The sequence below is a fragment of the Poeciliopsis prolifica genome, unplaced genomic scaffold (assembly GCF_027474105.1).
Source record: "Poeciliopsis prolifica strain line A6 unplaced genomic scaffold, Auburn_PproV2 SCAFFOLD188, whole genome shotgun sequence".
Classification (NCBI taxonomy): Eukaryota; Metazoa; Chordata; class Actinopteri; order Cyprinodontiformes; family Poeciliidae; genus Poeciliopsis; species Poeciliopsis prolifica.
The window spans coordinates 170,001-190,861 of NW_026562563.1; the positions used below are offsets into that span (position 1 = coordinate 170,001).

The following is a 20,861-nucleotide window of genomic DNA, read 5'->3' on the forward strand; positions in this document are numbered from 1 at the left end:
ACGTTGGCATTCTGACGGCGGCCGTTTGTGTGTTCAGCTGCTGAGCGCCAAAGCCCAGCAGGGGCTCCATCCTGAAGGCGGAAGACAGCATCTACTGGGCCGCTCTGCAGAACCTCCAGAGACACGTCCAGGAAGGTAGAGAGTGGCGTCCTCAGGACACATGCATTGGCACCTGTCTGTCCGTCTACCTGTCTGTCCCCTCAGGTGTCCGGGAAGCCGAAGACATCATGCTGCACCTGACCCCGGTCCAGCAGAAGCTCAGCGAGGTGCTGGAGATGGACTTCCATCAGGTACCAGAACCAGCTGCACCTGCTGGCAGCTGATTGGTCCTCAGTCAGCTGACAGAAAGTGTGTCTGTGATTGGCAGCTGAAGGACAACGTGGCAGCGGTGATGGCAGAGGTGGGCCTGCTGTGGACACACTCCGAGTTCTACTGCCGGCCCAGAAGGATCGTGGTTCTGCTGCAGGAGATCTGCAACCTCTACATCCAGCTGGTACTGAAGCCCAGAAGAACCCGAGTGTTATTGTTCCTGGGTCCAGCTGCTTCCACTTCTGGTCTGAAGGAGGCGCTGTGGATCTGTGGCTCAACGGGTTTTAATGTTGACAGGAAGCTTGAAAATGTGACTTGCTAGAGATAACAATGTGTTAATGGAAACATTATGGACAAAACTCCAACTACACACACATAAATAAATACAGATATACATAAAAAACAAAATAAAAAGCCATTTTTTAGACTGGACTTAAACCTTAATGAACAAACCAGCAAGTGGATCTTAAACCAAACTGCTGGTCACATTTCAAAGTTCATAAATTAAAAGAAATATTTCTCTTGCCCGAAATGCCTCGCTGCAGAAATTCCCCTGCAGCCCTGCTGACCCCACTAGGGACAAAGGTGTAAAGAAAATGGGTGGATGGATATTACATAAAATGGAGTCAGAATATGCATGTGTATAACTAAGTATTATAACAGTATAAAATTGTAGTACCCTAAATTCTGGACCACATGTCGCTACTTTTTCCTGAAACTTTGAACTGCTGCCTTTGCTAAGCCTCAATGGTATTGGTCATTGTTATGGCAACCAATCCAATATGTGTCATCTGATAGACACTTGAAAAAATGAAGGACGTGTGCAAAACCATGAATTTAAGAAAAAATTCTTGATAAAAACAATGCAGATACAGAAATGACAAAACAAAATCAATTCTGCAATTCTTTTTCGTTTGTTCCAAAAATACAGGGCAGACACACTCACACACACACACACACACACTCACACACACACACACACACACACACACACACACCACACACACACACCACACACACACACAGTGGTTTCTAATGTAATGGAAGGCTCAACAGGAAGTGATCTTTTCAGAATAAAACCAAATTTTACAATGCAGCTGATCTGAACCTTTACTAAATATGACAAAAAAAGACAAATAATTGTTCCACTTTAATTATTTATTTAAATGAGATATTTAAATATTTCTTATTTAAGACTTAAGAGTTTTGGCGACTTGGTGCTGATCCTGTAAGCTAAAGGTAGCTAATAGTGAAGCTAGCTAGAAGCTAATTAGCAGAGTCTGACCCCTGCAGAGCGGTGGCACTGAGGCTCGTCGTCTCCACTGGTTCAGAACTTATTGCTTTATTCCATCAAGATGTCAGCATGTCTCACCTGTCTCACCTGCAGAGCAGGGGCTTCCTCCCTGGACAGGAAGTGATCGGGGTTCTGGTGTCAGAACCCGGCCCGGTTCTCCAGGATATTCGGCTGGTGATTCAGACTCTTCAGGCTCTCAAGTCCGCCTTCTGTGAGCAGCAGACCCAACTGGAGCTCCAGAACCAGGTACTGAGCGGCAGCAGGACCACCTGTCCAGGTGGAACCAGAGTGATGTCATCATTCAGCATGTCTCTGTCCTCCAGGCCACTCCCAGCTGGACCTTCCCATCTCACCTGGTCTTCTTCCACCTGGACACCTTCCTGAACCGCCTGCTCAGCATCCAGGTAGCCCCGCCCTTCACCTGGAGTCGCTCACTTCCTGAAGACTGACTCCGCCCCCTCCATCCAACAGGAAGTGCACTTGGTGACAGTGCGGTTCTACCAGCTGGACCAGGCGGTTCTGACCGGCGCCACCGGCACTTTGCTGACCGTCGGCATCCAGCAGGTGTACCAGGACTTCCTGGTCCAGGTGAAGCTGCTGTCGGCCTGCAGCTGCGACCCCACCGACCCGGAGGACCAGGTGAGCCGACCCCCGACCCGCTTCCTGTGGCTGAGCCCTCACTGACCCGCCTCTCTCCCTCCCTCAGACCTTCGAGCTGGAGCTGGACCGGTTCTGGGAGCAGGTTCTGGACCTGGAGACCCGGCTGGTGTCGGTTCTGAGCAAGGCCCTGGAGGACTGCAGCGAGGTGGCGTCTGCTGCCAAGGTACTGCCGCAGACCCGGGTCCGACCAGGGATGCACTGGTCCGGCCTGTTCAGCTGCCATGTGTGAGGTTTATTTCTGTTTCAACTACAAGAATATTGTTTCAAATTCCTGCAGCTGATGATTTGATCCTGATGCGTTAATATGATTTCCTTATTTGTAAAACCAATACCATAAGTTTACAAGACTCAGTATTCCTCATTTTAATGCAAGTGTAAAAACAAATGTGACATGTTTAGAGGTCGACTTTCAGACTGACGTTTAATAATTATTTTATTGGTCAGTGCGCCAGACTGTTAGCCGTTAGCATGCTACATATCCTAATAAGGTTCTAAATCAATATAATCTCTGCAACTCAGCCAGAGAAAATGAAAAATGTTCCTGCAGATATGAATGAGTCTGATCTCATGAGTCGCGTTGATGTCAAAGAACAACGTGCAAACTTCCAACTTCTTGACAAAAACCAGAATAAGTGTGTGCTAGCAGTCAGTAAAGGGGAAGAGGTTTTCCCTCCGCTCCCCTGAAGCACCAGGTAGGAGGCGTTGTCATGCCAACCACCTGTTGGGATTTCAAAATAAAGCACATTTAGAAATTTTATGATATTTAAATGAATTTAAAATGGATTACAGCTAGTATAAGATTCTTTGTATTGTTTCAGCATAAATAATGAAACTTAATTCTGACAGAGTGTGTAGGGATGAAAAACATTTTCTGCTTCTGTCCTGCCAGTTCCCCTTCAGCCGGGTCACCGGACCTCCGGGTCCTTGCTGACCCGCGCGCACTCACAGGCTTTCTGTGTGGATTTGCAAAATAATGATTGGACAAGATGATCCCAGCCGTCTGAACGCGGCACCAAGATCGCCAGAACCAGAACCGGGTTAAACCGGAACAGGCGTTCTGTTTATCTGTGCTACCCGTCAATCCGTCCTACCTTATGCATTGACACGACGTCACAATCTGCTGAGTCAGCAGTCACAATCTGCTGAGTCAGCAGTCACAATCTGCTGAGTCAGCAGATTTCTTCTCAATCCGTCCTGCCTGTGGAAGTTTAGTTTCAGGTGTTTTATTTCATCACAGATGACAGTAATCTTTATTTCATTGATTTTCTTTCATGAAGCAGCTGGATTACTAGCAGCTTGTCAATGGAATGATGGTTTAGTTTGCTCTGCACTGTCCTTACTGTAAACAAGTTATTATTTGGTGGTTAATCAGGACTAAATATGTTTTGGTTTTTTGTCCCTATACGTTAAAATATGTTAGTTTAATTCCACTCTTGTCGACTAAACTTGCTAAATAGATGTTAGCGATACGATGTGAAGCTGTAATATCAGTGCATATGAATCATATCCCATCATTTCAGTGACACGTTGTGGCTGATGCTGATAACATATAAAGTATTAATGCACAAAAACCGTTCCAGTGATCTGGATTAGTGTTTAATTCCAATAAAAGCTGTTTCCATCTGATCCGGTTTTATTCTAACAAACGCCTCTGTGTCTCAGATATTAACAGCTAGATATTGTAGGAAAGGATCAGCTGCATCTGCAGCTTTTCATTTCAAACTTTGGTAGGATATTCAGATGAAGGAAGTGATCTGCTTCTGGTTTCATCATCACATCAATTGTTCAATGCTAAGCTAACCAGAACTGCTAAGCTTCCAGTCACTAAATGATCCAATTATTGAACATTAACAAGCCGCTGCAGTTTGTTTGTAAACATGGCGGTAGCAGCTTTAGACGGGTAGCACGGACAGACAGAGCCAGCTGTCGATCCGTGCTGCGGTAGGGAAATCTGACGGGGTAGCTCAGATGGTCGGCGGTCCAGCTCATCCTGTTCGCTCTCAGCTTCCTGTTGCTCCGAGTCGGGAAGGTTTGGGATAAACCTTTACGACAGACGCCGCCATGCAGTGCTATGTGGGGCTTTTATTATGGCGGGCGCGTAGAGTTAGACTGAATAGATGGGACTCCATTTGTACAGGCCGGCCGGGGTAGAATCGAGTCACAGCGTCTCCAGTGCTGACTGAGCCTCTGTGACCCGACCGGATCCGGCTGGTTCTGACCTGGCTGTGTGTTCCAGGTGGTGAAGATGTTCTGGTTCTTCCTGGACCGGCCCCGGGTCCAAGACCAGCTGCCTTCCTGCCTGGCCCGGCTAGAGGATCAGGTTCTGGCAGACCTGGACCGGACCGAGCTGGAGTTCTACAGCCAGAAGGAAAAACCAGAGTTGTGGTTCCGGTTCTGCCCGGCTAGCGCCGCCCGGCTCTGCTGGAACCGCCAACTGCGACGCCGAACCCAGGAGACTCTGAGGAGCTTCAGAACCATCCAGAACCTGTAAGGCCCAATCAGAACCCCTGCAGTCCGGACGCGCTCCAGGACAGGTTCTGCTACGACTCTTTTTCAGGAGTGGGAGCGTGGCCTCGGCGCCGGTGCTGCTGCAGAGGGCGGAGCAGGTGGTGGAGCTGCTGCAGGACTTCAGAACCACGGCCCGGTCCGAATGGAGCGCCAGGCTGGAGGAGGACTGCAGTTCCGTCCTGAACCAGAAGCTGGTCCAGATCGACCCGCCGACCCACCTGAAGGTGGCCGGCAGGAAGCAGGTAGGTCAGAACCAGAACCGCGGTGGCTGGAGCAGAGTTCCAACCAGTCCCATCTCAGCAGAGGTCAAAGGTCAAGGAAGGACGTCTGAAACCAGACCGTGGAACAAGAATGCTCAAAGCACCTGGATGAGTTGTCGCTCCGCCCAGTTTAGTGGTGAGGCCTCCTTCTGCAGATATTACCCACAATGCAATGCGGCAGCAGTAAACTGACGTGAGGAGCCCTAAACCTCTTTATCTTGTTCATTTGTCGCGGGCGGGCGGAGCGGCGGGCGGACTTTGATCAGAAATTGATCAAAGTCCAAAATACGACAATATGCCGACGATAGACGGATATGACAAAAATCACGACTGGTCAAATATTTGGAACATTAAATAATAATAATAAATAGATGTTAAATATCCCCCAGCAAAGCCAGTTTAAAGCAGCAGGACGACCTAATGGATCATCAGGCCACAGCGCCACCTGGAGGCTCTAAACCTAAAGACAACACATAAATTGTGCAACAAATGATTGTCTGAGTGGACAGAAAACCAGCCAGACTGATGAAAACACCATGAATGAACTTTAATCTTCTTGTTATTAGCAGACAAATGAATTTAACATCCAACAGAAACTGGAAACCATCATCAGTATTTATGGCTCCTGATTGGCTGATTGGCTGCTGGAAAACTAACAAATTCACCTGATCCAAAACGATCTGCTCTAAAGCGTGGTGAGGATTTGGTCCGGACCGTAAACGGACCCCATGTCTTTATTTCATCAGAAAGAAAACATGGCCACCGCTGAAGAAAGGCTCAGACTGTGATCCGGTCCAGGTCTGTGTCTGCCGGGCCGGGTCCTGATCCCGACCCGACTTGAAGCTGCTGCATGTGCAAACCTTTGGATGTCGGTTCTGATCTGCAGCCTTAGATTTGGTCCAGATCTGAACCTTTGTCTGCGTGTGAACACAGCGAGACGTCAGTCACTGATCGTCAGAGTTGTGTGCAGCCTGTCCATGTGTGGCGGGTCCAGGGCTGTAAAGTGGTTCCGGTTCCCCCAGGTTTTGGCTTCTCTGCCAACAACTCCAGAACATTCTTGTGTTGTTGAGTTGAGGAACGTTCTCTGACTCCGTCTCCTCCTGTGCAGCTGGAGGTGGTGCTGCAGCAGCTGCGCTACGTGAGCAGAGAGGGCGGCGTGGCGCTGCGCCCCGACGCAGACCGCCTCCTGCTGGCCAGAGACGACATCACACACACCTTACTCCTGCTGGACCAGACCGTGTCCTGCTACAACCAGGTTCCTGCTGCTGCGCCTCCTGCGCACACAGGAGGAGACGCGTCATGTGACGCTTCGTTCTTCTTTCAGGTGGTGGGCGGGGCCATGGAGGCGGAGCTTCCACTGATCCAGAAGCAGCTGCAGCAGCTGAATGACACTCTGAGTGAACTGCAGAACAAGACGTGGATCTATAAAGGTGCAGTGGCGGCGGCGGCGGCAGGCGGTGCTGCTGCGGCGGCAGGCGGTGCCATGACCCCTGTGTGTGTCCAGGTATGCAGCAGCAGAGCCAGCAGGTGTTGGCCGTTCATTCAAGCATCACAGAAGCTCGAGCCAACATGGACGCCATGAGAAGCATTACACAGGTGAGTTAAACAGACTAACATCACCCAGGTGAGCTGAGTCACACCCCTCTGCTCTGAGCTGTGTTTGTTCAGGGGTGGGCGGAGCTTGACCTTCTGCTGCGTTCAGATGATTCTCTGCTGCAGAGCAGCGTCAACGATCACACCTGCAGCGGCATCAAGGCAGACGGGGAGCAGCTGCTCACCCTGACACAGGTAGGACCGAACACCTGGCAGGACGGAGAGAAGGGGGCCGGGCGCTGATGAGGACGGCTCACCTGTTCTCAGGTAAACAGGGATCTGTACAGAGCTGAGGAGGCTTCTGAGGCCTGGACCGGGTACCTGGACTACATCGACGACCGAGTCCAAGACGGCCTGCTGCAGCTGCTGCATAGAGCCCTGCGCTTCCTGACCGACAGCATGAACACACAGGTGCACACACCTGCAGGTCACACACACCTAGAGGTGACTTCTGTAAAAGTACTGGTGCTCATCTTTCTCTGCAGAGTGGTGGCGCCGCCCTGCTGGCCGTCTCTCTGCAACTGCGGGACTCCAGAGGACTCGTGTTTGAGCCGTCGATCGACGACGGCCCCACCGCCTTCCTGAAAACCATCATCAGGGATGTTTACGGCGCCGGCGCTCTGGTTCCCAGGATCTCTGTCAGTCGCCACGGTGACTACCAGGTGAGTCGGACGTCTGTCCGTCCGACACGACCTGCGGCTCCGTCACTCCGCTCCTCACCTGTGTTACAGGAGAGCCTGCGGCAAAACCCGGAGCTGTGCGCTCTGGAACAGGAAGTGATGGCCAGGTTGCTGCAGATGAAGGAGGAGGCGGAGAAGCTGAGGGCGGAGCTGAACAGGTACGCTCACCTGTGGCTCAGTGACAAGCGGGCCGTGTTCCAGGAGTTCCTGGACTACGGCAAGCCGCTGGCAGTCGGAGAGGTTGAGGCTGAGAACCCGCCGAGCCTGAAGGACTTCCAGAGAGAGGTGGTACACCTGAACACACCTGAACAGTCAGTGTTGTTCTGTCTGGAGTCTTACCTGAGCCAGCTGTGGTTCTGTGGCTCCGCCCCCTTCAGATCCAGGTGCTGCTGACCGTCAGCTCAGAGGTGTCTCACCTGGATGAGGGCTTGGTGCTGCAGGGCTGGCTGCAGGTGGACATGCGTCCCTTCATCACCTCCCTGCTGTCCATCATCCTGGACTGGAAAGACATGTACACCGACTTCCTGCTGGAGTCGGCCACCAACAGGTGAGGTCCCCTGAGTGGGTTCTGATCGGTTCTGGTGGGAGCTGACCTCCCCTCCCCCCCGCCTCTCTGTGTTCAGCCTCCAGCAGGAGACCCAACCCAAAGACCGAGGCTCCACCTCCTTCGACCTGACGGACACCATCCTGCTGCTGGAGGCTGCCGGGGTGGAGCTGCCCGAACACCTGGCCGCCAAGCTGCAGGTAGTGACATCACAGTGACATCACAGCTGCTAGGCGCTCTGCCGGAACAGAGCTTGGGCCACTCGTGGTAGCGATGGGAACAATAGTTCATTTGAGTCACTGAATCAGTTCATTAAAGTGATCCGTTCAGCAGAATTCAGTTATAACAATCAAAGCACATCGTAAAAGTCAAACAGCAGCGCCTCTCCCTGGACAGTGCTGGTACTGCACCACGCCCACTGGCAACCCACTGGCGGCCATGTTGGAGGTGGGAACTGGGAGACGTTTGCCAGACTCCAGTTGATCTTTTTTCCAGTTCTGACTACAACTGGAACGCAGCAAATATCCTTGTTAAAGTAATCGGCCTGTCGTCCTCATCAGCTTCCCCTGAACCCAGGAGGGCCCGGTAGAACCTGGAGCTCCAGGCGGCTGGGTTCCATCAGCTGCTTCCTGTCTAACTTCCTCTTCCTGTCTCTTCCAGTGAGCGGCCAGCGCCTGACGTTCCTCCAGCCGCCACCAGGGGGCGGCGCAGAGACTCAATAAAAACACAAACATAAACCTGGTCTCCATTAACCTCTGCAGAACGAACTGGGGTGGAGGAGCAGCAACACAGTTGGTACTGGGAACCAGTACAACAAAAAGAACCAATAGAACAACAAAAACAATTGAATCAGTGAAACCAGTGGATCCAATGGAACCAATAGAACCAGTGGATCCAATGGAACCAGTGGATCCACTGGAACCAGTAGAACCAATAGAACCAGTGGATCCAATAGAACCAGTGGATCCAATAGAACCAGTGGATCCAATAGAACCAGTGGAACCAGTAGAACCAATGGAACCAGTGGATTCAATGGAACCAGTGGATTCAATTGAACCAGTGGAACCAATGGAACCAGTGGATCCACTGGAACCAGTAGAACCAATGGAACCAGTGGAACCAATAGAACCAGTGGAACCAATAGAACCAGTGGAACCAATAGAACCAGTGGATTCAATGGAACCAGTAGAACCAGTGGATTCAGTAGAACCAATAGAACCAGTGGATCCAATGGAACCAGTGGATCCAATAGAACCAGTGGATTCAATGGAACCAGTAGAACCAATAGAACCAGTGGAACCAATAGAACCAGTGGATCCAATAGAACCAGTGGAACCAGTAGAACCAATAGAACCAGTGGAACCAATAGAACCAGTGGATCCAATGGAACCAGTAGAACCAATAGAACCAGTGGAACCAATAGAACCAGTGGATCCAATGGAACCAGTAGAACCAGTGGAACCAATAGAACCAGTGGAACCAGTAGAACCAATGGAACTAGTGGATCCAATAGAACCAGTGGATCCAATGGAACCAGTGGATCCACTGGAACCAGTAGAACTAATAGAACCAGTGGAACCAATAGAACCAGTGGAACCAGTAGAACCAATGGAACCAGTGGATCCAATGGAACCAGTGGATTCAATGGAACCAGTGGAACCAGTAGAACCAGTGGATCCAATGGAACCAGTGGATCCAATGGAACCAGTAGAACCAATAGAACCAGTGGATCCAATGGAACCAGTGGATCCACTGGAACCAATAGAACCAGTGGAACCAGTGGATCCAATGGAACCAGTGGATCCAATAGAACCAGTGGAACCAGTAGAACCAATGGAACCAGTGGATCCAATGGAACTAGTGGATCCAATAGAACCAGTGGATCCAATAGAACCAGTGGAACCAATGGAACCAGTGGATTCAATGGAACCAGTAGAACCAGTGGATCCAATGGAACCAGTGGATCCAATAGAACCAGTGGATCCAAGGGATCCAATAGAACCAGTGGATTCAGTAGAACCAATAGAACAAGTGGATCCAATAGAACCAATGGAACCAGTGGATCCAATGGAACTAGTGGATCCAATAGAACCAGTGGATCCAATAGAACCAGTGGATCCACTGGAACCAGTAGAACCAGTAGAACCAATGGAACCAGTGGATCCAATGGAACTAGTGGATCCAATAGAACCAGTGGATCCACTGGAACCAGTGGATCCACTGGAACCAGTAGAACCAGTGGAACCAATAGAACCAGTGGAACCAATAGAACCAGTAGAACCAGTGGATCCAATAGAACCAGTGGATTCAGTAGAACCAATAGAACCAGTGGATCCAAGGGATCCAATAGAACCAGTGGATCCAATAGAACCAGTGGATCCAATAGAACCAGTGGATCCAATAGAACCAATGGAACCAGTGGATCCAATAGAACCAGTGGATTCAATGGAACCAATAGAACCAGTGGATCCAATAGAACCAGTGGAACCAATAGAACCAGTGGATCCAATAGAACCAGTGGATCCAATAGAACCAGTGGATTCAATGGAACCAGTAGAACCAATAGAACCAGTGGATCCAATGGAACCAGTGGATCCAATAGAACCAGTGGATCCAATAGAACCAGTGGATCCAATAGAACCAGTGGATTCAATGGAACCAGTGGATCCAATAGAACCAGTGGATCCAATAGAACCAGTGGATTCAATGGAACCAGTAGAACCAATAGAACCAGTGGATCCAATAGAACCAGTAGAACCAATGGAACCAGTAGAACCAATAGAACCAGTGGATCCAATAGAACCAGTGGATTCAATGGAACCAGTAGAACCGGGTCGGCATTCAGAGTCGGACTCAGCGGGATAAATTAGTGATTTATTCTGGATTAGAGCGGACAGGAGGAACTGAGGCACAGTGATGAGAAGTTACAGAGAAACGTCGGCTAAAAAAATAAAGATCAGAGTCCTTGTCGTGCTCCACGTCTCCATGGCAACAGAATGTGCAGGCCCACGGCAGCGGGCCAATCAGAGAGCAGCTAGCGGCGGTAGACGCCGAAGGCCACCAGGCTGAGGAAGATGGTGATGCCGACCAGCGAGGCGGTGGCCGGCGCCGTGAAGAACTGCCGGTACTGGATCTGACAGTACCACAGCACGGACAGCATCAGAACCAGCAGCGGGACCATCAGGCTGCCGACGTTCAGCGCCACCTGGACCTGGTCGGCGGGCCGGGGGACCCCCGCCGCCCCGGGCGGCGCGCTCTGGGAGATGTGGCAGTGCAGGACGCAGTTATGGGCCAGGTTGAGCGAGGCCAGCGTCTGGGCGTCGTCCTGCAGCAGCTGGCCCTGGTAGATGAGACGCACCTGCTGCTCCTGACCCGCAAAGTAGGTTCTGGAGGGACAGAGGAAGCAGAACTGGGTCAGAACCGCACAGAGTGAGACCTCTTGGCTTGTCACCAGCTTTGTGTATCCAGGAAACGGCAGCAGGTCACTTCCTCATTGAAATACTGATACAGATGTGATATTTAATAATGTGTGATGATGTTTCAGCTGCTCCGACTGAAGAAAAGCTTTTTGTTTTTCATTTGCAGCAGCAGGGTTCACGTTCCAGCTCGTCAGAAAAGACGAGGAGTTTTATTTCCTGGCCAGTCGGAGCTCAGCTTGTGTTTCAGTACGAGGAAAACTGTAGAAAATAAAGTCATGATTTTAGGACACGTCACCATCAAAAGAGACAAAATACTGAATCTTTCAACACGTCAGACAGAAATAATCAGCTGAACGACTTTAAACGATTCATTTCAAAGAAAGAACCAGACGTGCTGAGCTGAGCAGGTCAGATCACTATTCAAGCTTTTTTACTCTAATTTACTATTAATGAAGTCATTTGACTATTTAGAGGATTTAACAACTTTCTTCCAGCATCTTTAATCTGTCACTATAACTATGCTTGTGGAACTTTCCTTGTATTTGACAAGAAATCTCAGCCTGGCATAAAACTTGCTTTACTGACATCTGCTGACATTTTTCCTGTCAAACTTTCCTTTGACAGCAAATACATTTCTAGGGCCTGGTCCTAATCCCCGTCACTAGAGGTGATCAGGATGTTTTGGTTACAAACAGCAAACTGGACACAACGTCTGTGTCAAAATGTCAACATCCAAGATGGCCGACTGGTTTAGACCTTTACTGCTAAAAAACATTACAAATGTACAGTAATATTTTTGCTTTCCAAAGTCGTTGCTGGAGATATTGGCTGTTTTAATGTGTTTTGTTATGACCTGTTGAATATGGAGCAAAATTCAATATAAATCAAACAGGTCACAGAGCTTTATTAGAGTAAGTTGTAACACCGAGGAATAAATGTGCAGCTAATGTGAACCTGCGACTGCCTCCTTGCCCAACCACAAAGGGAATCGAACCTCCAACCACTTGAGCCTCAGAGCGAGAAGCAGCTTCCTGTTTCCCCACGACGTTCAGAGGTTCAGCAGGAAAGGTTAACACAGGAGATGAGATGTTTTTCTGAAATGTTTCTGATTGACTTGCTGATGTGAGCATGTTGGCGTAATTTTTGTGTGTTCAATAAAATAATACAAATTGTGGTAATACGCTTCGCCAAAGTCCTCCTGAATGCAGCAACAGGAAGGGCGGAGACATGCCGACCAATTCCTGATTTGGAAATGGGACTAAACCATTCAAATTATTAGTAATTATGGCATTATTGACACTATATAAAATAACTTCTCCTATAAAACACCACAATGTTTCATTTTCATAAAGCGGTGGAGCTAACTAAATGACCTAAACAAAACCTGAAAGTAAAGTGGTCCCAGTTTCTCCTGATGGCCAACCTGTTGAAACTTTGGCAAATGTGAAATATTTTGGTTCATTCCTGGACAATCAGCTCAGCTCTATGTTTCTGATCTGTCCTCAGAGACGCCATGTTTCTCTGACTTCACTAGAGTTTGTGTACGAGACGATGTTGGGTTTGAACTTTTCACCTCCACATCTTGGTCGTGTAATTATATTAGTTGTTACCACCCCACACCACCAGAGGCAGCAGCAGGCCAAAAAGATGCGACTGAGGAGCAGATTTAGAAATTCACCGAAAGCTACAGAATGTGTTAAACTGTGAGCTGCATCGAATGATAGAGAGAAGCTCAAACAGAAGCTGAGAGTGAAAATCCTTCCAAAAGGTGAAAGTATATCACAGATTTATAAAGAAAAACGGGAGGGTGACATAGGAAACAGCGCCCCCTTCACGGACTGCAATGGTCCCATTTCCATATAAGGTCTGAGCGTGACAGCGGTTCGTCGCCCTTCCTGTTAGCTGCAGCCAGGTGAACTTGCCTGGATGCGGGTTTAGCATAAGTACAGAAATAGGACCAGAAAGGGGCGGGGCTAAAGCATGAAGCAGCGAATCGGGACGCCATTCGCACTGAAACCCTCCAGCATGTACACACATCTGAAGGACAGGAAGGAGGAATGAGTAGGAAGGACTTTGACTGGGCCAAACATCCAATCCTGAATTAATCAGCTGCTTCTACTGGCTTGATTAGTTTGAACACTGCTGCCACCTAGTGGCCGGAGGTTTGTTTTTCAATCACGCTTGAGTAAAGACGGTAATAAAGTCCAGCACTAGAGTCACTGATTTGTTATAACATGACTCTGTATGAAATGCAACACAACTAAGATGGCCGCCGTCCTGGACAGCTTCCCAAACATGAAACATTTACCAAAATTAATTCTATAACAAAGATGAAGAGCAGAGAATCCAAAACTCTTTGTTGTCTGACATGTGGAGTAAATGCTGCTCAAGACTGTTAACTGACGCCGTCTGACGAAATGCACAAAAAACAACCAACCAGAGCCAGGACCTGGAGCTTAGTGGTGTCAATCATCCTGATGTACTAGCTGCTAAATATGCCATAGGCAGAGAAACAACTTGTTTATCCACCATCACGTGTGTTATCAGGAAAAAGCTGTAGGGAAGCGGGGGGGGGGAGGTGGCAGCGCCACTTAGAGGATGATTGGCAACACTAAGACCCTCTTGCTCTGATTGGTGCTCGGTCCGTACCGTTTGATGTAGCCAATGGTGTCGTGCGGTTGGACCTGGGCCGTTCTCTCCGTGTCGTTGAGGAACTTCAGGCGGAGCACCATGCTCCGCTCTGCTCCCCGCCGCCTCGCCCCGTCTCCCGCCTCGCGCTCCGCCTCCTCCTGGAGGGAGGGGCCAGTAGGCGGGGCCTCGGACGGAGCACCATCACCCACAGAGGCGGTGGAGGAGAGGGGCGTGTCCTGTGGGGAGAGGGCGTGGCCCGGGAACAGCTGCTCCAGGGGCTCGCGGGTGCGGGTGGAGACCCAGGCGAGCAGCAGCACCATCAGCAGCAGCAGCGAGCCGAACAGCAGCGTCACCTCGTCCCCCACGCCTTCGATCACAGCCATCGCCGGCAGCGCACCTGAACAAGGGACGGCTCAGGTGAGCAGCACAAACACATACAGGCACTGTATGCGTTTGTGCATACAGTGCATACAGTGCCTGTATGCATTTGTGCATACAGTGCATACAGGCTCTGTATGCACTGTATGCATTTGTGCATACAGTGCATACAGGCTCTGTATGCACTGTATGCACTGTATGCATACAGGCACGGTGCCTGTATGCGTTTGTGCATAAAGGCACTGTATGCACAAACGCATACAGTGCATACAGTGCCTGTATGCATACAGTGCCTCTATGCGTTTGTGCATACAGTGCCTGTATGCATACAGTGCCTGTATGCGTTCGTGCATACAGTGCATACAGTGCCTCTATGCGTTTGTGCATACAGTGCCTGTATGCACAAACGCATACAGTGCCTGTATGCATACAGTGCATACAGGCACTGTATGCATTTGTGCATACAGTGCCTCTATGCGTTCGTGCATACAGTGCCTCTATGCATTTGTGCATACAGTGCATACAGTGCCTCTATGCATTTGTGCATACAGTGCATACAGTGCCTGTATGCATTTGTGCATACAGTGCATACAGGCTCTGTATGCACTGTATGCACTGTATGCATACAGGCACGGTGCCTGTATGCGTTTGTGCATAAAGGCACTGTATGCACAAACGCATACAGTGCATACAGTGCCTCTATGCGTTTGTGCATACAGTGCCTGTATGCATACAGTGCCTGTATGCGTTCGTGCATACAGTGCATACAGTGCCTCTATGCGTTTGTGCATACAGTGCCTGTATGCACAAACGCATACAGTGCCTGTATGCATACAGTGCATACAGGCACTGTATGCATACAGTGCCTGTATGCATACAGTGCATACAGTGCCTGTATGCACTGTATGCATACAGGCACTGTATGCATACAGTGCATACAGTGCCTCTATGCGTTTGTGCATACAGTGCCTGTATGCACAAACGCATACAGTGCCTGTATGCATACAGTGCATACAGGCACTGTATGCATACAGTGCCTGTATGCATACAGTGCATACAGTGCCTGTATGCACTGTATGCATACAGTGCCTGTATGCATACAGTGCATACAGTGCCTGTATGCACTGTATGCATACAGGCACTGTATGCACAAACGCATACAGTGCCTGTATGCATACAGTGCATACAGGCACTGTATGCATTTGTGCATACAGTGCCTCTATGCGTTCGTGCATACAGTGCCTCTATGCATTTGTGCATACAGTGCATACAGTGCCTCTATGCATTTGTGCATACAGTGCATACAGTGCCTGTATGCATTTGTGCATACAGTGCATACAGGCTCTGTATGCACTGTATGCACTGTATGCATACAGGCACGGTGCCTGTATGCGTTTGTGCATAAAGGCACTGTATGCACAAACGCATACAGTGCATACAGTGCCTCTATGCGTTTGTGCATACAGTGCCTGTATGCATACAGTGCCTGTATGCGTTCGTGCATACAGTGCATACAGTGCCTCTATGCGTTTGTGCATACAGTGCCTGTATGCACAAACGCATACAGTGCCTGTATGCATACAGTGCATACAGGCACTGTATGCATACAGTGCCTGTATGCATACAGTGCCTGTATGCATACAGTGCATACAGGCACTGTATGCATTTGTGCATACAGTGCCTCTATGCGTTCGTGCATACAGTGCCTCTATGCATTTGTGCATACAGTGCATACAGTGCCTCTATGCATTTGTGCATACAGTGCATACAGTGCCTGTATGCATTTGTGCATACAGTGCATACAGGCTCTGTATGCACTGTATGCACTGTATGCATACAGGCACGGTGCCTGTATGCGTTTGTGCATAAAGGCACTGTATGCACAAACGCATACAGTGCATACAGTGCCTCTATGCGTTTGTGCATACAGTGCCTGTATGCATACAGTGCCTGTATGCGTTCGTGCATACAGTGCATACAGTGCCTCTATGCGTTTGTGCATACAGTGCCTGTATGCACAAACGCATACAGTGCCTGTATGCATACAGTGCATACAGGCACTGTATGCATACAGTGCCTGTATGCATACAGTGCCTGTATGCATACAGTGCATACAGGCACTGTATGCATTTGTGCATACAGTGCCTCTATGCGTTCGTGCATACAGTGCCTCTATGCATTTGTGCATACAGTGCATACAGTGCCTCTATGCATTTGTGCATACAGTGCCTCTATGCATTTGTGCATACAGTGCATACAGTGCCTGTATGTATGGTGATGGAACCTCTGGTTCCATCACCATGGCGACTGAAGCACGTTACGATCATTAGAACCGGATTCAACAGAACCAGGAGCAGGTCAGACCTCCAGAGAAATCAGGAATGTTCTGAGTCAGAACCTGGGGTGAGAGTAAAACGGTACCGATACGGCTACAGTGCGTACTGATACACCCGTATCGATACAGTGTGTATCGGTACAGGCCGTATCGGTACAGTGTGTATCGGTACAGTGTGTATCGGTACAGGCCGTATCGGTACAGTGTGTATCGGTACAGTGTGTATCGGTACAGTGTGTATCGGTACAGTGTGTATCGGTACAGTGTGTATCGATACAGTGTGTATCGGTACAGGGTGTATCGGTACAGTGTGTATCGATACAGTGTGTATCGATACAGTGTGTATCGGTACAGTGTGTATCGGTACAGTGTGTATCGGTACAGTGTGTATCGATACAGTGTGTATCGGTACAGGCCGTATCGGTACAGTGTGTATCGGTACAGTGTGTATCGGTACAGTGTGTATCGGTACAGTGTGTATCGGTACAGTGTGTATCGGTACAGTGTGTATCGGTACAGTGTGTATCGGTACAGTGTGTATCGGTACAGGCCGTATCGGTACAGTGTGTATCGATACAGTGTGTATCGGTACAGTGTGTATCGATACAGTGTGTATCGGTACAGGCCGTATCGGTACAGTGTGTATCGGTACAGTGCATATCTGCAAAGGAGCGATACAGCTGCAGTTTGTCAGGATAGATCTTCTCGCAGCAGGTGCCTAAATCTTAATCTGTTTCTAAATGTCTATTATTTTTCATTTCAAATAGTTTCTGATCTCTCTGCTCCTGGAGCTCCTCGTTTTTGTCAGCAGGCCTCACTCCGCTCTCCGCCATGATTAACGCGTCTGCTGATCACAAAATGTCCCAGTCAGAAGCAAACGGAGAAAATCTAGTGGATGTCTGATGTTTTTTTGCTCAATTAAAACACATCACACCCCGAAAACAACTGATTATTAACTTACAGCCAAAGTCTTGAGTTTTTGTGCGTTTGATTTACGGACTGGGACATTTCACACAGGCGGTCCACAGACATAAAACATGCAGCGGGAGAGAACAATAAATCGCTGCTCGTTTCTGACCTTAAAATTAAACAGTCAATTATTTTTTAATTCAATCAAAACATGATAAAAGTGCAGAAAACAATGAATTGTTCAGCAGAAGAGACGAAACGTTAGATGAATCGTTCATCAATGTTTACACATCCCATAACTTTGGTCACTCAGGTTAAAGTGGTTATTTGCTACAACCTGCACTAAAATACAGATATAGTAACAATTAAAAGTAACAAACAGCTTTTCAGGAGAACATGTTGGCCTCAAACTGTTTATTAAAGCAGCAAATGTATAAATACAGATGCAGCAGAAAATATTCTGTGTATTTTTAATGGACATTAATGTCCAATGTCTTGCTTGTCCTTCTTGTCTGACAGATTAAATTATTGAGTCCAAACTAAGATCAATGGAAATGATAGAAACTGATAAAACTTTACATTTGTTGTTAAATATCCAAGTTTACAATATTGATGTTTTCTCATATTTGCAGGTTCATGTTTTCTAATCAACTTAAAGTAGAAATTAGACAAACTGGAAATGCAGATAATTAGTTTTCCACCAATTAAGCAGAATCAAAACATGAAAGTCCCAAAAAGCTTCGATCAGAACCGAACCGGAACCAGGAGAGGTTCTGCTGATCCAGAACACCAACCTTTTCTGTGTCCAGGCTGTTCCGAACCTCCGCTAGAGTTCTGCTGACCGGACCGGACCGGACCGAACCTGTTCCTCAGCTTCAGGACGTCTCCGGGTTCCGGACCTTATTCATGTGTGGCTGGTTCTGGTCGGTGTAAAGCTCCCGGTTCGGACTCTTTTTCCGGTGATGTGCTGTTTGGACCGCTAGCTGGCCAGCTGGGAGACTCGGACCGAACCCGCAGAGTTCTGACCTGCTCTTACCTGAGCACACCTGAGCAGTTGGCTAAAGCCGGAGCTAACGGGCAACAACGGCACCGGAAGTAGTTCCGGACCGGTCCGACCCAAGTTCGGACCAGAGGGAACCAGAACTCACCGTCTCACAAAAGAAGCTTCATAGCAGCGAATTTAGCCTCCAAGCTAACAGGCTAATCTGCGCTGCTGCCGCTTCTTCTGCTGCTGTTGTTCAGACAGACCGCAGGCGACTCTTCGCCCCCTGCTGGTCACTGCCTGCAACAACAGCCTCTGATTCACCTGACAGCCTCGTCACTGTATTTATTGCTTTTTATGAAGACGTTAAACTCCGCAGTTTGACCATTATGGCTCCGGTCTGACCATTATGATGAACCGCTAGAACGGTTCTGAGGCCCGGTTCTGGTGTACAGCTGCAGAGGCTCCATCATGAATGATCTCTGGTTTTCTTTTGTTTAAAATCCTGCACTATTTTTATAATTTGCCTTCCTGTTCTGTTCTTGTCGTTTTGTTCTTTTTTCCTGCCTTCATTGGACTGTTTGTACCTCACCAAGTCATAGACAAGTCAACAAGTCTGTTTGTCATTAATGGAGAAAAAGCTTTAATGTAATCAGCCGGAGCAACAGGGGGCAGCAGCGAGCTGGAGCCTCACGAGGTCAGAGTTCATCACAGGTAGAAATAAACAGGGACCAGCAGAGGTTCGGGTTTATTAATGGGTTCAGTGATTAGAGACCAAACCGCTTTGCTACAGCTGCACAACACAGTTCGTTCACCCCGGTGCATTATGGGTCGCAAAAGCTGCAGAAGATTGAGAAGATGTCTGGATGATGATGATGATGATCATCATCATCGTCATCATCACTCAGTGACCCGGTTCGGACTCTAAAGTTCCGGTTCTATTTGTGTTGTTCAGGAGCAGAAAGTCTTAGAACCGCAGGTTCACCATGCGGACCCGCCATGGAACCAGAACCTGGTCCTGGTTCCTGGTGGACTTCCACCGTCTGGGTCCAGAACCACCAGGAGGTTCTGAGCAGTGTGGCCCCGGCCTGCTGTCCTCTCGGCGGCCGCCTTCCTCTCTGCCTCTGGGCCGGGGATCCGCTCCGGCCCGAGCCGCAGGGAGGCTCTGTTCCCCGGATCCGTCGGCCTGTCCCCGTCCGGTCCGCGGGCCCTCGTGGCACATAATCTGGACCGGGACCAGAACCGAACCAGAGAGAGTTTGAAGCTGTGTTATGCCAGCAGCGGGGCTGGCTGCAGCTCTGTCCGCGGCTCTGGTTTCATCCTCCGCCTTTGTCTCATGTTTTCCCCCGGAGGTCCTCCCCCTGCGGCGCGGGGCGGAGTTTCACACCGAGCGAGACGCTCCTTTTGTCGGATTCGTTTCGAACTGACTCCCCGGGGTTTACGGGCAAAAAACAGACTCTAAGAAAGGCTCAGAACCAGCCGAACCGGCACGGTTCTGTTCGGGAACCATCCGGGAATCCAACAGAACCATCAGGTAAGCGAAGGTTTCGTATTTTAAACGAATTTCTCGGTTTTTCTGCTCGGTTGTCCCCGAGTCCACGGAACATTCATGGCGGCTTCGCAGTGAGGCTTTCTGGGGAAGCGACGTCGATCCTTCCCGCTGCGACCCGAAAGCAGCTCCTGGCTCCAGGAATCGGGTCGTTTCGGCCGGGGGAACCGCAGATGGTGCGTTTCCAGAACCTTTCAACAGCATTCCAGGTCATTTCAGACCGTTTCTGCTGGTTTCTGCTGCAAGAGGATTATCGGCTGCACATGTCGGAACCGGCGGTTCTGTGGAGATTAAACCGCAGAAACGGTTTAATCTCCGCAGTTTGGCCGCTTTTACTCCTAATTTAGACAGACTCCCGTGCGCCTTCCAGCGACAGCTACGTGCTGACTCCTGCAGGAGGAGGGACGCCATTACCGGGGCAGCTGCAGCCAGGCGGCCCGCTCAGTCCGCGGGGCCCCGGGCGGGCTCCTGAAGGGCGGCCCTTGTTGGCCCCCAGAGCTCGGTGGAGACCCGCACCCGTCAGCACAGCAGGTCCCGGTTCAACAGAAAACCCGCATGGTTTATCCTAAACAGAACCAGAGCCGGTCCGGTTCAGAGCGACACGGAGTGGAGCGTCCAGCTGCTGCTGCATCAGCCCAGAGCGCTGCTGCTCGGTCCTGCCCCCTGCCGGCCAGCCGCTGCACCACCTCCTCCACCAGGCCTGCCCCGACCCAAAGGGAGGTTCTGGAGGGTTCTTCGTGAAACTCTGCTCATCTAAAAGTGTCAGTTATTTGTTCTGAAAGATTTTGTTCAGTGAACTAAAACAAATTC

General features: G+C 49.5%; 2 protein-coding genes and 1 long non-coding RNA gene across 4 annotated transcripts in view; 2 read left to right on the top strand and 1 right to left on the bottom strand.

Annotated features, from left to right (window-relative positions):
* LOC129356732 (dynein axonemal heavy chain 17-like) overlaps positions 1–8,585 on the top strand; it is a 13,558-nt gene extending 4,973 nt beyond the window's left edge. The window contains exons 5-23 of the mRNA XM_055026288.1: positions 54–135; positions 205–290; positions 368–493; positions 1,697–1,849; positions 1,927–2,007; positions 2,075–2,242; positions 2,310–2,426; positions 4,500–4,750; positions 4,821–5,013; positions 6,140–6,286; positions 6,356–6,461; positions 6,536–6,627; positions 6,700–6,819; positions 6,892–7,035; positions 7,110–7,286; positions 7,356–7,589; positions 7,682–7,851; positions 7,928–8,048; positions 8,509–8,585. Of these exons, the coding sequence (XP_054882263.1) occupies positions 54–135; positions 205–290; positions 368–493; positions 1,697–1,849; positions 1,927–2,007; positions 2,075–2,242; positions 2,310–2,426; positions 4,500–4,750; positions 4,821–5,013; positions 6,140–6,286; positions 6,356–6,461; positions 6,536–6,627; positions 6,700–6,819; positions 6,892–7,035; positions 7,110–7,286; positions 7,356–7,589; positions 7,682–7,851; positions 7,928–8,048; positions 8,509–8,511 (2,571 nt within the window). The 3' untranslated portion in view covers positions 8,512–8,585. The remainder of the gene's footprint in view (positions 1–53; positions 136–204; positions 291–367; positions 494–1,696; positions 1,850–1,926; positions 2,008–2,074; positions 2,243–2,309; positions 2,427–4,499; positions 4,751–4,820; positions 5,014–6,139; positions 6,287–6,355; positions 6,462–6,535; positions 6,628–6,699; positions 6,820–6,891; positions 7,036–7,109; positions 7,287–7,355; positions 7,590–7,681; positions 7,852–7,927; positions 8,049–8,508) is intronic.
* A 2,116-nt stretch (positions 8,586–10,701) lies between these two features.
* Positions 10,702–19,315, bottom strand: LOC129356703 (transmembrane and ubiquitin-like domain-containing protein 1). Of its 2 annotated transcripts, none has more exons than XM_055026265.1 (3): positions 18,669–19,315; positions 13,917–14,295; positions 10,702–11,234 (listed from the first exon to the last, which is right to left on the bottom strand). In XM_055026265.1, exons 2-3 carry the CDS (start codon positions 14,279–14,281, stop codon positions 10,883–10,885), a joined length of 717 nt encoding a protein of 238 aa, XP_054882240.1. In that variant the 5' UTR covers positions 14,282–14,295; positions 18,669–19,315; the 3' UTR covers positions 10,702–10,882. The 2 variants fall into 2 exon arrangements, with proteins under 2 accessions (XP_054882240.1, XP_054882239.1); XM_055026264.1 differs by lacking the exon at positions 18,669–19,315 and adding an exon at positions 18,315–18,649.
* Positions 11,229–12,220, top strand: LOC129356704 (uncharacterized). The gene is made up of 2 exons (XR_008605449.1): positions 11,229–11,329; positions 11,434–12,220. It is a non-coding gene; the product is annotated as an uncharacterized LOC129356704 (long non-coding RNA).
* Positions 19,316–20,861: the final 1,546 nt, after the last annotated feature.

Excerpts from the sequence above, each read along its gene's own strand:
- LOC129356703 (XM_055026265.1), bottom strand. The coding sequence starts at position 14,281 with ATGGCTGTGATCGAAGGCGTGGGGGACGAGGTGACGCTGCTGTTCGGC. Across the intron at positions 11,235-13,916 it reads ACCATTGGCTACATCAAACG|AACCTACTTTGCGGGTCAGG; the intron begins GTACGGACCGAG and ends CTGTCCCTCCAG.